Genomic DNA, 13,765 nt, shown 5'->3' with positions numbered 1-13,765 from the left:
CCAGGGTCTTCTGTGTTCATGACGAGAGTGACGAGAGTATTATAAAAGTTATCCTGGGAACGAGGTTAAAAAGTTATTCATCGAGGATCTAATTCATGGGATCTAATTTTGAAAATTGAAATCATTAGTTTCAAATTCGTTTTATACGGTTCGGTTCGTTGAAAATACCTCGGATACCAGTGTCTATCTTCTCCGTTTACGATTTTCGTTATTACACAACACAGCGTATGATTGGTCAATTTGTAACCGGATGCATATTTAAAGGTGTTTCGAGGAACTGAGTTTCTGGGAATTACAGCTGGTATTGCGGTAATGTTTTTTCGATACACCGTCTTGTGAGTACAGACAAGTTGCATTTGTAGACAATGTCGAGGCCGCCAAAGCGCCAATGTGTTTTAAATCGAGAAAGTACAAAGCCCCAGTCGGAGAATAACCCATCTTATGCGAAGAACTATTCGCGGGTTAGCAAGGAATGTATTTCCATGCTTATAGCATTATGGATGCAAGACTTTGTCGACGATGATGATGAAGGTACGGCAAATCAAGTTCATCAACACAAAAAAGTCGGTGCAGTGCTTGTGCAACCAGATGGCGATGTGATTTTAGGAGCAGATTGTTCTCGAGGCGATGTACACGCTGTAGTCAGACTGTTGACGACCCACCACGACAAAGCCAAGGGCTGTAAAATGTTCATCACTCGAAAGCCATGCTCGTGGTGTACGAAGCTTTTGGTTCAATCCGGAGTTCAGTGCGTTTTGTATCTTCCCTACGAGCCAGAATATTACGAATCGCCAAACAAGAAGACTCGCAAAGAAAACAAAAAGATAGACGCAGCCAATAGTATATATACGAAGGAAGTGGACAAGCTTTTCAGTGCCAGCCCCATTGGCCACACACCCTTTGTTTTTGAAGTGGATAAATCTATTCTGCAACACGCCGCACAGAAAAAGCCTTTAAAAACTAAAAGCAAGAAACTTATCAGAAAAGAAAAAGAAAGATTAAGGGACAGGTTCAGCTTAGACGAAAATTGGATGAAATCTATTGAGAAGGAGTAAAGGAACAAATTCAAGTCTGGTTCGACAACGCTATGCACTGGGTCGCACGAGCTAATGTCATATCATGCCCATGGTTGAATTACGAGTTTAAACTCAGTAAAGATTCAGAGAAACGCGATAAATTTGATCCAGTCGGTAATGGCATCCATAAAAAGCAAGCACGCCTTTTGATGACCATCGCAAGAATTTTAGCACAGCGCACAGACGACCCGAAAACTGGTGTTGGCGCGGTGATTTTGAGTCGAAGTTCCGATCGCAAGATTCTCTCGTTTGGCTGGAACGGGTTCCCTGCCAAAGCACGTTATGGCGAATTTCCAAGAGCGTCGAAGCACGACGAATCTGACTTGAAGAAGTATCCGTATGTAATTCATGCAGAACAAAATGCTATTTTGAAACGAAATGAGGAGAAAATCGAAGGTGCTATTTTGTTTGTCACCAAAACGCCTTGTGATGAGTGTTCGCCTATCTTAGCCATGCACGGTATTGGAACAGTTGTTGTCGACGAGGATGTCATGTCTTGCAAGGAAAAAGATGGTTATAAAAAGTTTCCCGACTTGGTTGAAAAGGGCAAGTTCACTTGTTACGAAACAACAGAAACAGCAGAAAGAGAAAAATGAAGCTTTGAAGCGGTTAAAGCCTTTTAAATGTAAACACTGTCTGTGTGGCAAGATTAGATTTAGTTTCCAACAATGTAATGACAAAAAGTAGGACTGCAACACTACAACCTACTATAGAATACGTTTGTGTTTGACTTTAATTAAAATTTCACGACTGCAAACTTGTGCATAAGTAATAATAGCATGCATCAGTTAATTAATGGTAAAATCATATAGAAACAATTTTATGTACAGACTATATCGTGAGTATAGACTGTAATGGGTGGAACGTTTTAGATCAAGACATTTAGTTGCACGAATTTTAATGTTTTTAAGAAAACTACAAATGCACATTAAACATAATATATACCAATATATACCATGTAATTGTGAATTTTAGGTAAACAATATATTTTCATGTATTGAGTTTTCATTTTTTATATACCAAGGGTTGGTACCAAAGAGAAATGGGTTGGCTAAGTCAATTTCTAAGAACGAAATATAAAAGGTTAGGTAAAACGTTTTTCAACAAAGCCAAGATGGTTGGGTGAATTAGTTTGGCATTGGATCTCTTCCCCTCCCCCCCCCCCCCCCGTCATATCCTGTTAAACCCTACCTTAAAAATAGATCGAGTTAGAACGAGGTGAAAAGGTTTAATTGTAGGCCTTTCATATAGAATGAGGAACCGCAAGATTTTCTTTCTAAAGATCAAACAATAGAAGAAACTAACTTAAAAAAATAAAACATGTTTTTCTTTTAAAAACGATTTAACTAAGAATCGTCTTCATCACCGCTGTCTCCCATCTTGTATCGTTTCGATTTCCCCAAACTCAGGTCATCTTCATCGTATTCATCATAATCTCTGCCGTAGAAAAACTCGGCCCAGATCATGCAGTGGTCAGATGGCACTCCTGGTACACTCTTACTGCTGTTACTGGGAATCCATTGATGGGTTTGACCCTCACGACAAACACCTAAAAAATGCCCGATCGTTTCATTATTTGCTCAGGCAAACAGCATGACTTTTGCAATATTTACTGAGCTTTCAGATGGGAAATTCACCTTATGGTAGATGTTAAAGAGTAAGAATGTTTACATGGAAAGTACTGACTTAGGAGGGATAAAAAAGCTAATTTTTGAAAGTATGGATTAGGGCGCAGTCAGACCGAAAAGTTAGGAAAGGTACCATCATTTTACAAGTTAAACAGCTGTTTACAAAAGGAAAAATGCCTCTGTCTCAAGAATTGGGTCCGGACGCAGATGATGTACTACTCACCAGAACGTCCGGTATACTCTTGTCTATCAGCTCTCCCAGATTGTTTAATCCAGATGTTGTCGTACGTCATCGAGCCTTCGAGGTTTGTCGGACTGATGTTGGTGTGTGTACCATCTTGAATAGCGTTCACAAATTTAGCGTCGCGGAAATCATCGAACGCTACACAATAAGAAACAGTAACATTGTAAAATCTGGATGCCTTAGAGCGTGCACAGTTGACTAAGTTCGAACACGATTAAGTAATTATTGCCAGTTTTCATTTGTAACGTGTAGACAGGCATATTTCTCAACACAATCTATTCCAATATAACCAGGGAGCAGCGTGGCAGCGTCTTCAAACAACTTAGTATCAAATGTGGTATAACAACTGCCTAAATAGACAAAACACTTCTCGACGTTTCGACCTGAGGGCCTTCGTCAGGAGAGTTAGTTAGTCTATTTCAGTCGAGGATAATAAAGATCTAATTTGTTTACACAATAACTTCGGCGAAAATCTTTGTAACACTGATACCACAGGATATTGCATTAAAGGTAAATAAATATCTGCTAAAGATGAATCCATAGATTCGAAAAATGCAGATTTAAAATTGTGTAATGTGAAATTATGCAGACCTTTTTCGGAATAACTTTAATCACGTTTTACTTACATTCATCGGTTGGCGTAAGATTAAAATCACCAGCAACCATAATATCGTCTTCTCCTGCAAGGAATACCGTCTTATGAGCGATAAATTCGAAAGACCGCACCTTTGTGCACATTCATTTCAGTGTTGTCCAAGAAAAGTGGGGTTAGATCAATAAACAAAACTAAACACGGTACGTTTTATTGCAAGCGCTTGCATACTGGCTTAAAATTATCAAACTTGGCGCATAAAACTTCCTCTTTCGTGAACTAAATATGATTGAAGTTAACAACCTTGCTATATAATCGGCAGGGCCGAAACTAGAACGATAATTGCAGGGGGGGGGGGGTGGGGGTGTTTATACATATATTCAGTTCTGCCCGACCGATTACTTTTGTAACCTATTGCACTTACAAAAGAAATCCGTCGGGCAGAACTGAATATATTCGACCCTGATAATCGGTCTCAGTGATTTCAAACTTTCCAACCTACCTGGCATGCTTTCACAGATCGCCTCGAATATATTTGGTATGGTGTCGATCTCACCCTACAGAAAACGAAGAGGTATACATGAAACAAATAACAGCTTAAGTTAACTCTTTTACTTCCAACATATTCAAAATCATGAGGAACAAACATCACCATTTTGACTTAATATCCAAACCCATCTATTCAATATCCAAACCCATCCATTAATATCCAAACCCATCCATTAATATCCAAACCCATCCATTGATATTCAAACCCTTTCATTAATATCCAAACCCATACATCCATTAATATCCAAACCCATCCATGGCCTAAAGGCCTTAACGATGTTTTAACCTCTCACAAACCTGTAATCGTTCGATATCTTCATTTTCAAGTCCTGTTGCCTTTAAATGAACGCTGAGCATAACAAAATCAAATCTGTAAGCCTGAAAGAAGTGAATGGACCGTTTTAGTTGAAAGCATATCGTAATACATACTCATCGATCATGCAGTGAGCAAGATTCACCCCAGACTCCCTCTCGATTGCCCTTACTCGATCCCAGTCCCTAGGGTTGTGCGAAAATTGATTGCTTTCGAATTCGTCTTCCCAAGATGCATGAAAGATGCATCCTACCCACTGATCAATGAGTATATAAATTATCTGTCTGGTTTCAAGGGGGGGGGGGATTAGCCCACCTTGAAATATCCGATGAATGGTTTTCGTGCAAAATCTTTCTTTTCCCCTCTTCTCCGTTGTTTTCTCTCCAATAAACCATGATCTTTCAGTTCAATCTTACGGCTAGTATCCCAGAGAAAGCCATTGCGTTCGGATGCCTTCAAGCAGATAATATCATCAGTTAAAATCACATTAGCACTGTACCCTCTGCGAGCGAGCAGGGGCTGGTTGTTCGAAAGGAGTTTAGCTTAAACGGTGGATAAGTCCAAAATGGAAAACAAAATTATCTATTTATTGAACAACTGAGCTGAAATAGTTTAATGTAAATAGTTAATTTTTAATGGAAGTGCATATTTAATACACAAGATGCAGGTAACATTGGCTTATCCACTGTTCAAGCTAAACGCTCGAACAACCGGTTCCTGGACATCAGATCAATGCAGAAACTGGTAAAGGACAGCGGTTATGCCAGAGGTAATCCGCCTCAAGATTCGTTATTCGCCGAGGGTACGCGCCGAAAATACTGCTTTGAAATGTGTAATCTCCATGAAACTACATTTTCACTGAGCATTCTGTATCAATCACTTTTGAGAATCCCGGCAACATTTATCTGGAAAACGTTTCCAAGTCCAGGTTTTAAAATTTCCCATTTTGCAATGAGAAAATACCCAATTTGGACTTAGATAACCCTGGGCTATACGTCATCAAAGAAACAGCAAAATAGACAACAGCCCTCGGGACTTATGACGCACAAATTTGTCCGATGAAATTTTGACTGGGACGCCAGAAGATCGATAATTGGGGGGGGGGAGGCATATATTCATATGAATCAATTTCACAGACCGTAAAAACAATCCATTTCAAAAGAAACCAATAATGCAGAACTCGAATATATGAAATATGCCCCCCCTCCAATCATCGATGTTCCGTCGTGCCTGAATTTTGAACCCAATTACATACTCTGTACATCCTGCCCGCGACCTCGGACGTCACGCATTCCCATTTTCCGCGATGTCCTGTCCAGCGCTTGAGATTTGGTGTCGTTGGATTGTTTAGCTCATCTCGTATCTGGTTGAAAACAAATATTTTAAACGTCAACGTGGAAGATTGTGAGAATGGTACTTTCATAACAATGTCAACTTATGTATGTATCTCACGGATACCTAAGATGGCTGACCAAGCGATGCAGTTGAGGCTGTAATATCGCGCAGTTTGACATCATATGTAGCAAAATGCTATACACAAAATGACTGACCGCAGGTCAAGAGGCGTAGCAGGTGGGGTCGGGGCACTGGGGTGAAAGCAGTGCCCTTGGAAAAGTGTCCTTGCCACAAAATGGTTCGAAAAATTGCTCTTTCAAAAGTGTGCTTCACTGCCAATTTGAGAATTTCTCAGAGATTTTCCCTGTTTGAGAAGTATTCCGGAAACTCTGAGCCCCCCCCCCTCCCTGCCTCTTTTCCCCGCTACCATATTAACTCGTTTTCCACCGCTTTGAGTGGCTTATGGTCTCGGTTGCCTACGAAATATTGATCCGCTCTTGTCTTTACTGACAAGATTGCCACATATCTTACAAGCATACATACATGCTAGCGACAACAGCTAAGTGCTCATTTCCGTCAGGGGCGTGGTTTACAAAAACGACGCAAAGGACCCATGTCACAAGCTCAAAAATATGAATATTGTGACAACAGGTATGATCAACGAACCATTTTCCAGTTCCTGCCTTTAGGCTTCGTCAATCTTTAACTCACGCGGGAGATTCCATAAAATTGTTTCATTATATTCAAAGGTTTTGCTTAGAAAGACACCGGTTCTTAATTTCAAAGAACTGATAGATTTTACTAGCTACATGCATTATTTAATCAAAAAGATTATCTTTGATGATGTGGTGGTGTTGGTATAGTCACTATTTAATGTTTCACATTTTATTCACTCACCATTTCTAAAGCTCCTTCTTCGGCCAACTCTTGTGCGGCCAAAATGCTTATTCTAAAAGCATTGCAAAGAACGTAAGTTAGAAATAATACTTTAAATGCCGAAATCGATTAACAGAGAATGCATGCCAAAAGCTTAAGTATTAAAAAAAAGAAGAAAAATCAGATATCAACACCAATACTATAGACCAGTAATTTGTACGCATGAGCGAAAAGGTATTAGCACAGTCTGTAACAGGCTAACAGCTAGTTTTATACATCCAAAAAATACTGCATGGCTTTCAAACTGAAAACTGTTTCATTCAAAGGAGACTTATTGTCCTCAGAATAATGAAATGGTCAGCAATAAATTGCGGAAGCTTTCACTATATACTATCACATATATATATGTATAGTTTTGGGCAGAATGACAAACATTTATACTACCGTCGGGAAATCGAAGGTGTGTTTTATGTGAAAAACAAGCGTCATTTTTTCAGTTCTAAAAGGATTGCCGCGTATTTGAACCACAGCCAGCAAGTATAGAATGGTTCGTTCTGATGGAGTCAGTGAACAGTTGTAAACAAGTCTAATCTCACGAACTAACCATGCATGCATAATAGATCTGCAATGTTTTTTGAAGGTGTTTTGAATAAGTTTTGCTGCAAGCTAATTCATGACACGGTATATAGCTAATGTCAACCTATTGGTTGACAATGCAACCAGCTTATCCATGTGCACTGCCGGGCGCACAAGCCGCACATGACCCAATTTTCGCAATGGTTTATTTTGTGTTTATATTAAAACAAATGATCCGTTTAAAACGGGCCGATATTTATTATCGACACACGGAATTTTCAATTCATTGCCGTAGCGTCCTACCTCCTAACCTTTGAGGCGAGACGGCCAAGTTTTACTTATTACGAACAACACAAGTATGAATAAGACAAAAGGTCATGTTTATACCAGTAATACCACATCTCTGAGCGTGAAAAAGGCCAAGGTTTCGCCGTGTAAACGCACATTGGCCTGTAGTTATGAAATCTAACCCATACACGCAAAACAAAGCATAACAACGCTATAGACGGGTGGTCTAGATAGCCCTAGGTCACGGAATAAAACGCTTCTCGCTAAATCTACGCCATGCAGAGAATTCAAACGAATAACCGTCACGTTTTAACACGACTGGGACTTAAAATATTTACCTAATTCAGCACAAAAAGCTTTCGTCTTATATTTGTTCATTAGACGACCACTTCGACTTCGTCGTATTAGGATTAAATTCCGCGCCATTTTTGAAACGTTTATCGAGCGTTATTGACCGCTATCGATGATAGAACACATAGACTTGAACTAGAGCAAGTTAGTAATCTAAGTTACCTAGTTGAACTCATACGAGCACCTTTCGTTCCAAAGGCATTGTCATAAGATAAAATAGATGTATGTATGAGATGCATGTAATAATTAAGTTCAGAATGCGACAGGTATAAGATTAAGAGCTACATATTCTGCAGGTATGCACCAACATGACACCATGCAGACCATTAAGGTAATCTTTAAGATCAATTACAGTGTGTAGAACTGTCTCGTTCTTTAAAAATAATGTTTCAGTTTACTGTTTATATTCTTGTTGTATATGGTTGCCCTTGTTAGGACTTAGGAGCTGGATTAGCCAGGTATTCAATAATGGCACGCTTCAACTACATTCGTATACATCATATAATGCTATTGATGCATGCTCACGGGAAACGTACATAGACAAAATCGCATGCAGTGCTTGTGGTTTACATGGTCGACGTTGGGCTTGGCTGACAGAAAGCATAGAAAAGCGACCTTTATTTATGTCGCGTTTATTTCTGTTTACTAATGTTTCTTTTACAAATCCTTTGTCGACATTTGACCTGACGTAGTAATGCTTCGATGTTTGAACATATTACATTTGTAAAGACAAGGCAGTATTTCTTACCCGTGTTCCAAAATAGTCATACAAATGACTTCTCTGACACCAGGATTGTTTGCTTTCTGCTTTGTGAAGCTAAGCATGTTATAAGAACCAACTCTTATCACCGTTCTGCCTTTGTATTTCGAGGGAATTGCTTCGACGGGCTTTCGTTTCTGCACGGTCAAAGGCAACCTAAATGCCTCGACAATCTCATCGCTGGTTAACAGAATCACTTCTTCTTCTTCTTCTTCTTGAATTTGTTCCGCCATAATTCACTCTCGAGTTTTCTTTCGCCTAAGACGAATTAGCAAATACGTCTTTGTTATGCAAACTACACGCGTGTAAACACAGAAATACTAAATTTTACGATGAAATATTATACCGGTGGAATGTGCGTCATTCTTTATCTTTGCATACGTATATATATATAAATTTAAATGTATAATCAGGGTAGGTATTAGGTAGGTATGCGTCGTAGTCGAGTGAATAGCGGCACAATGGGTCATTGAAAAAAAATGAATAATCAAAGACCTATGATGGTTTTAGACGTCCGTCGTCTTCTCTCTGTTTACAACGGGAAAACGTGGTTTTTCACGTCTTGCCTAGAACGGTTGCATTTCAGGACCCAGCGAGCCCCACCTCGGTCCTCGAATTAGGCTCTATAGAATGGTCCTTAAACATAAGCACAATGTTTTTAACGCCTTATACTCACTAAATCGGTACAATTAATAATATACAACAACAGCTTTGCTATAGCATTTATTTAAACGAGAATTTCAGCTGCGTCGTCGTCGTGTTGCCGTCCAACATGCTTAAGGTCCCTAATGATAGAATAACCGCCGGTATTAAATATTAGATACCTTGGGTACCTGTGACCATTTCATCCGTGCCTGGCCTTTCTTTTGGTAGCCTGAACACTAAAAATCCATACTAGCCGTGCCCTGCCAATAAATTGAGTATAGACTATAGTGTGAACGGTGCCTTATTCGCACCGGAACCAGCGATTTGATAGTAATTATGGTGCCGGTTGTTCGAAAGGTGCATGGTTAAAGTTATCTCCGGAATAGTGACTTTTTGAACCGTCGTAAAAAGCTTTAAAAAACGATAAAGTTACTTATATTCAATTTATAATCGGTGAAAAGTATTTCAACTTCAAAATTGTGAAGTTCAATCTTGAAGTTCAATCCATGCCAAGTGCATGGTGAGGATTTTTCTAACGTTTGAAATAATCACTATCCAGGGGATAACTTTATCCATCTTTCCAACAACCTGCCCCTGGCCTGCAGTTTAGCATAGACATTAGAGATCAAACATTTCAACTGAGCAAGATAAAGCAAGAAATATAATTGTTCTGACAGCTCTGTTCTTGCTTACTTTGTAAAAACAGAGTAATGTCTTTATATTATACAGAAGTCTCACTCTTTGTATTTTGAGTCTGATATTTTTTGAGAGTGTGACGCTACCTAACGCAAGCCAGATACGCGAGCCCACGAAAGCAACACACCCTCGCGAGGCAGTTGACTCAGCCCGAAAACCATCCGCACATGTGAGAAACTTGCCTCTCGAGGCGAATTCCTCACGAAAACTATCCGCACACGACAAAAAAACTTTAGCTCAGCTATAAAAGCTCTCGTGTGCGGCGGGCTTAAGCTTTTCAATTGCGCGTAGTGTAAACGGGGTTTCAGGCTAGCAAAACAAAGGCCAGGCAGGCACGGATGATTTGGGCACGGGTATCCATTTTAGGCCCCGCCGTGCCAATGAATTGAGTGTGTAAACGGTGCTTTAGTGTAAACGGTGTTTTAATTGCTACAATATGTAATGAGAATTTTCCCCCACGGGCCGTGAGTCGGTCCTTACATCTCAACCGCCAGCCTCTGCAACCAGTATAGATATCCCAATATATTAATAGATATCCGCCAATATATCAAGATATATCAATAGATATCCCAACAAGGCAGCTTTTCAGCACGAAGAAACTAGAGAAAATAGTCAAAGCTGATTTTTAAAAGGCTATCCAAGGCCGTGCGTGATGTACTGAGTATACAACGACAATAATATTACAAATTTAAGAAATCACTAATCTATACGTTCTTAACTACAATTTCTATAATGATATTGTATATTCAATTGTAATCACACATAATGAATATATTTAATTGAATATATTTATTAATCATTGTAGGTTATATGCAAGGGCTACTTTTATTGTATCTTTAAGGCTGTATCTTCCACTCGTCCCAATGGTGAACTCGGAGCCTCGCTGGTATTCATCCATTGAAAATGCTTTGATTGATTTTAATTACATGCAAACACTCGCAGCGATGTTCCCAGTGGGTTTTCGTGATGAGTGGAGAAGGGCCTTTAGTTTTTATATGCATTTGTTGACCTACATGTTAAATAGTAATAAAAATTTAGAAGCATTCAAAATTTTTAGCCTTAACCCAGGACCGCCACTGTCGACAGCCTATTCGGAAAAGGCTAGTCCTTTAAAAGGCAGTTTAAAGTGTTACCTGTCCCAAACAACTAATGTAATTGTTCATTTTGACAGAAACTATCTGAACAACTGTCTCATCAAGTGTTCTGTCCTGTACCAATTCCTGTTCAGGCTGCTCGCCATTGGCATTGCCTTCACCATCATCACCATTATCACGATCATTCTCACCATCACCATCATCACCATTATCACCATCACTCTCACCATCACCATCATCACCATCATCACCGTTATCACCATCATTCTCACCACCATCATAAGCTGTGTTATCAGGACGAATAACCAAAATAGTTTTAGCTAAATCTGGATTATCTTGCACCATACATTAAACATTCATTTTGATTTCCTCTTTCCACGCTGCCCTCCAGTCTTCACCATTTCTTGCATCTATTATTAAATTGTATGCATATGGGAGAGCGCCAATCATCAACGATATCAGAAGACTATTTGTGGATGTAACATCGATTTTTCTGAGGGTTTCAAGTTCTTCGTAAAGAATTGTCGAAAGCGGAATGATCAGAGTAGCGACTGTGACACTGTAATAGAAGAAGCTTTTGTGGTACGGAAGGAGCCTTTCTCTGATTTTATAATAGAGTTTCCGGGAAACTACAGGCACAAGTTTTGTGTTACGGCCTTTCTGATGGCGAATTGTCTCTAAATGTTTCTCCTTGTAAGCATTATCTCGACACTCTTCGTAAATCATTTTTTTCAATGCAAAATATTTTTCTTCATACGGCTTCCAGAAGTTAAAGGAATAAAAAGCCATCACAGCGAAAAGTGCAATGTAAGGAATGAAGTAAACAATGTTGAAAAGTATCCCCATGAAGAGTGGTGGCACGACAAGGTAAAAGAAAAGAAATGAAAAAAAAGTAAGATGTGCGAGGGGGATTACTGTTAAAAAAACCAAAGAAGCACCTCTGCTTGTAAAGGAGAGGAACGTGATTGGAAGAAGAAGAATTAACAACGAGATGAAGACAACAAAAATATAAAAAAAATAAATGAAAGGGATAAAGATGTGAAATGTACATTTCTGATACAAATTATTGCAATATCTTTGATAACTAAAATAGAACTTCACAATAGAAACCCTCCATCGTTTGATATTCAATGTCAAAGAAATAATTTTAATCGTGTTGTCAAATGTTGTTTCGCTTGCCCAATTCATGTCACGAATATCGTATTCCAAGTGATTGTTTAGGAAATTGATGATAGAGGTACACAATTCAGGTAATATTTCTTCAAAATTTCGAAATGATCTCATGGTAAGAAAATCGAGGGGAAAAAGACAAAAAAGCAAAACGACTAGACTAACGTAAACCAGTTTGTTTACCGCAGGGAATCAGTTACTCAACATCCAGAAAACCACCAATCCGAGAATGCTAAATAACACAAATTTACGAGCGAAAGATTTCATGCACCCACATTCTTCCCAAATAACACGGGTAATAACAGAAGATAGAGACATGGGGCTTTCTGTCAGCTTGTAATACTCAAAATACTTCTGGCGCTGCTGTTGCGCAGAAGATGAATATATGACTCTGCTCAGCCAATAAGAGAAGAGAAAAGAAAGCATGCATATGGTCGCAAAATATAATATGAAAAATGAATTTGAGGATACTGGCTTTCGAAATTTTCTCACTTCATGACAATTAGTTTTACTGGGATAGTTTATAGACTTGCAGCATCTTTGAGGTGAGTTAACATGGGGTCGATAACAAATTTCGTGAGTTGTTAGTTTGCTGTTACCTTGAAGCTGTTGCAATAAACTGTCCACAAAATCCAGGCTACTGAGATTTCGACCAACACATCCTTCATGACTTATATTGGCATGTAGTTCAAAGCTTCGACGGCCAGCGTTCAATGTCGAAGTGAAGTCTTTACTATCACTGAAAAGATACGAGTCAAGCCACAATGTAATTTTTAACCCAACCATGTTAACCAGTGTTAATTGCATACGATGAAATATTGTTTCATTAAAATCACTGTCAACAGAGAAATGAAGATCCACGATGTTTACGAGCTTGCTTTCAAAGAGTTCACCCAGTCGTGAAATTTGAGCCTTGTCTGTCAGATGAATGCAGTCGTTGATAGAACTCTTGTTTCCATTCCTTGTTTCATTGCTCGCAAGAGCACATGTGAATATGAAAAAAGACACAATAAAACAGTATAAAAGTGAGAACATATTGCCCATTCACTTTAAGCTTTTGCGCACAGAAGTAAAGGATATAAGTGAATACGAGACGAGGGTATAGACTAAGACATACGTATATTACTTTTTCACTTTGACCAAGCACGGAAGTAGACGAATGCAGGATATGAGTAACATGAGATTATGGGATGGCATAGTCTTAAAACCCGGTCAAACGAGAATGGGAGTTGAGAGTTTGCAGGACAGTTTCCAAACTCTTGTGCGATGGTCAAATGAGAATAGGAGACTGGGGGTTGATGAGAGTTGAGAAGCGAGATTTGACCGGATATTACCGCGCGCCTAGCCGGGACTATTTTATACTATTCTGTAATTATTTTCTACTATTTTCCTGACAAGCAATTGGTCTTAATTGCTACAGTAATATGTGATGGGAATTTCCCCCACGGGCCGTGAGAGTGTCCTTACATCTCTACCGTTAGTCTCTGCAACCAGTTTTATTAGATATTCCAACAATGTAGTTTTTGAGCAGAAAGAAACTAGAGTAAATAGTCAAGGCTGATTTTTAAAAGG

General features: G+C 39.1%; 2 protein-coding genes across 2 annotated transcripts; one reads left to right on the top strand and one right to left on the bottom strand.

Moving 5' to 3' along the window:
• Positions 1-365: 365 nt before the first annotated feature.
• Positions 366-1,995, top strand: LOC114523937 (cytidine and dCMP deaminase domain-containing protein 1-like). Its single transcript, XM_028545003.1, is given in 2 exon segments — positions 366-1,038; positions 1,041-1,995. Coding segments are annotated over 2 exon segments (1,305 nt in total). The 3' UTR covers positions 1,673-1,995.
• A 289-nt stretch (positions 1,996-2,284) lies between these two features.
• On the bottom strand, positions 2,285-8,904 carry LOC114524027 (endonuclease/exonuclease/phosphatase family domain-containing protein 1-like). Its single transcript, XM_028545136.1, has 9 exons — positions 8,577-8,904; positions 6,635-6,686; positions 5,658-5,765; positions 4,718-4,855; positions 4,387-4,467; positions 4,043-4,097; positions 3,575-3,628; positions 2,928-3,086; positions 2,285-2,625 (listed from the first exon to the last, which is right to left on the bottom strand). Exons 1-9 carry the CDS (start codon positions 8,819-8,821, stop codon positions 2,423-2,425), a joined length of 1,095 nt encoding a protein of 364 aa, XP_028400937.1. The 5' UTR covers positions 8,822-8,904; the 3' UTR covers positions 2,285-2,422.
• Positions 8,905-13,765: the final 4,861 nt, after the last annotated feature.

Source organism: Dendronephthya gigantea, unplaced genomic scaffold (genome assembly GCF_004324835.1).
Source record: "Dendronephthya gigantea isolate DGI-Jeju-01 unplaced genomic scaffold, DenGig_1.0 000029F, whole genome shotgun sequence".
NCBI classification, from domain to species: domain Eukaryota; kingdom Metazoa; phylum Cnidaria; class Anthozoa; order Malacalcyonacea; family Nephtheidae; genus Dendronephthya; species Dendronephthya gigantea.
This window is presented reverse-complemented; position numbering and strand designations above follow the sequence as displayed.

What these genes read in the sequence shown, in the direction of transcription:
- LOC114524027 (XM_028545136.1), bottom strand. Translation starts at nt 8,821, where the DNA reads ATGGCGGAACAAATTCAAGAAGAAGAAGAAGAAGAAGTGATTCTGTTA. An exon ending in ATGACTATTTTGGAACACGG is followed by an intron (nt 6,687 to 8,576) that starts GTAAGAAATACT and finishes CAATGCTTTTAG; the next exon opens with AATAAGCATTTTGGCCGCAC. An exon ending in CATTCATCGGATATTTCAAG is followed by an intron (nt 4,468 to 4,717) that starts GTGGGCTAATCC and finishes CACTTCTTTCAG; the next exon opens with GCTTACAGATTTGATTTTGT.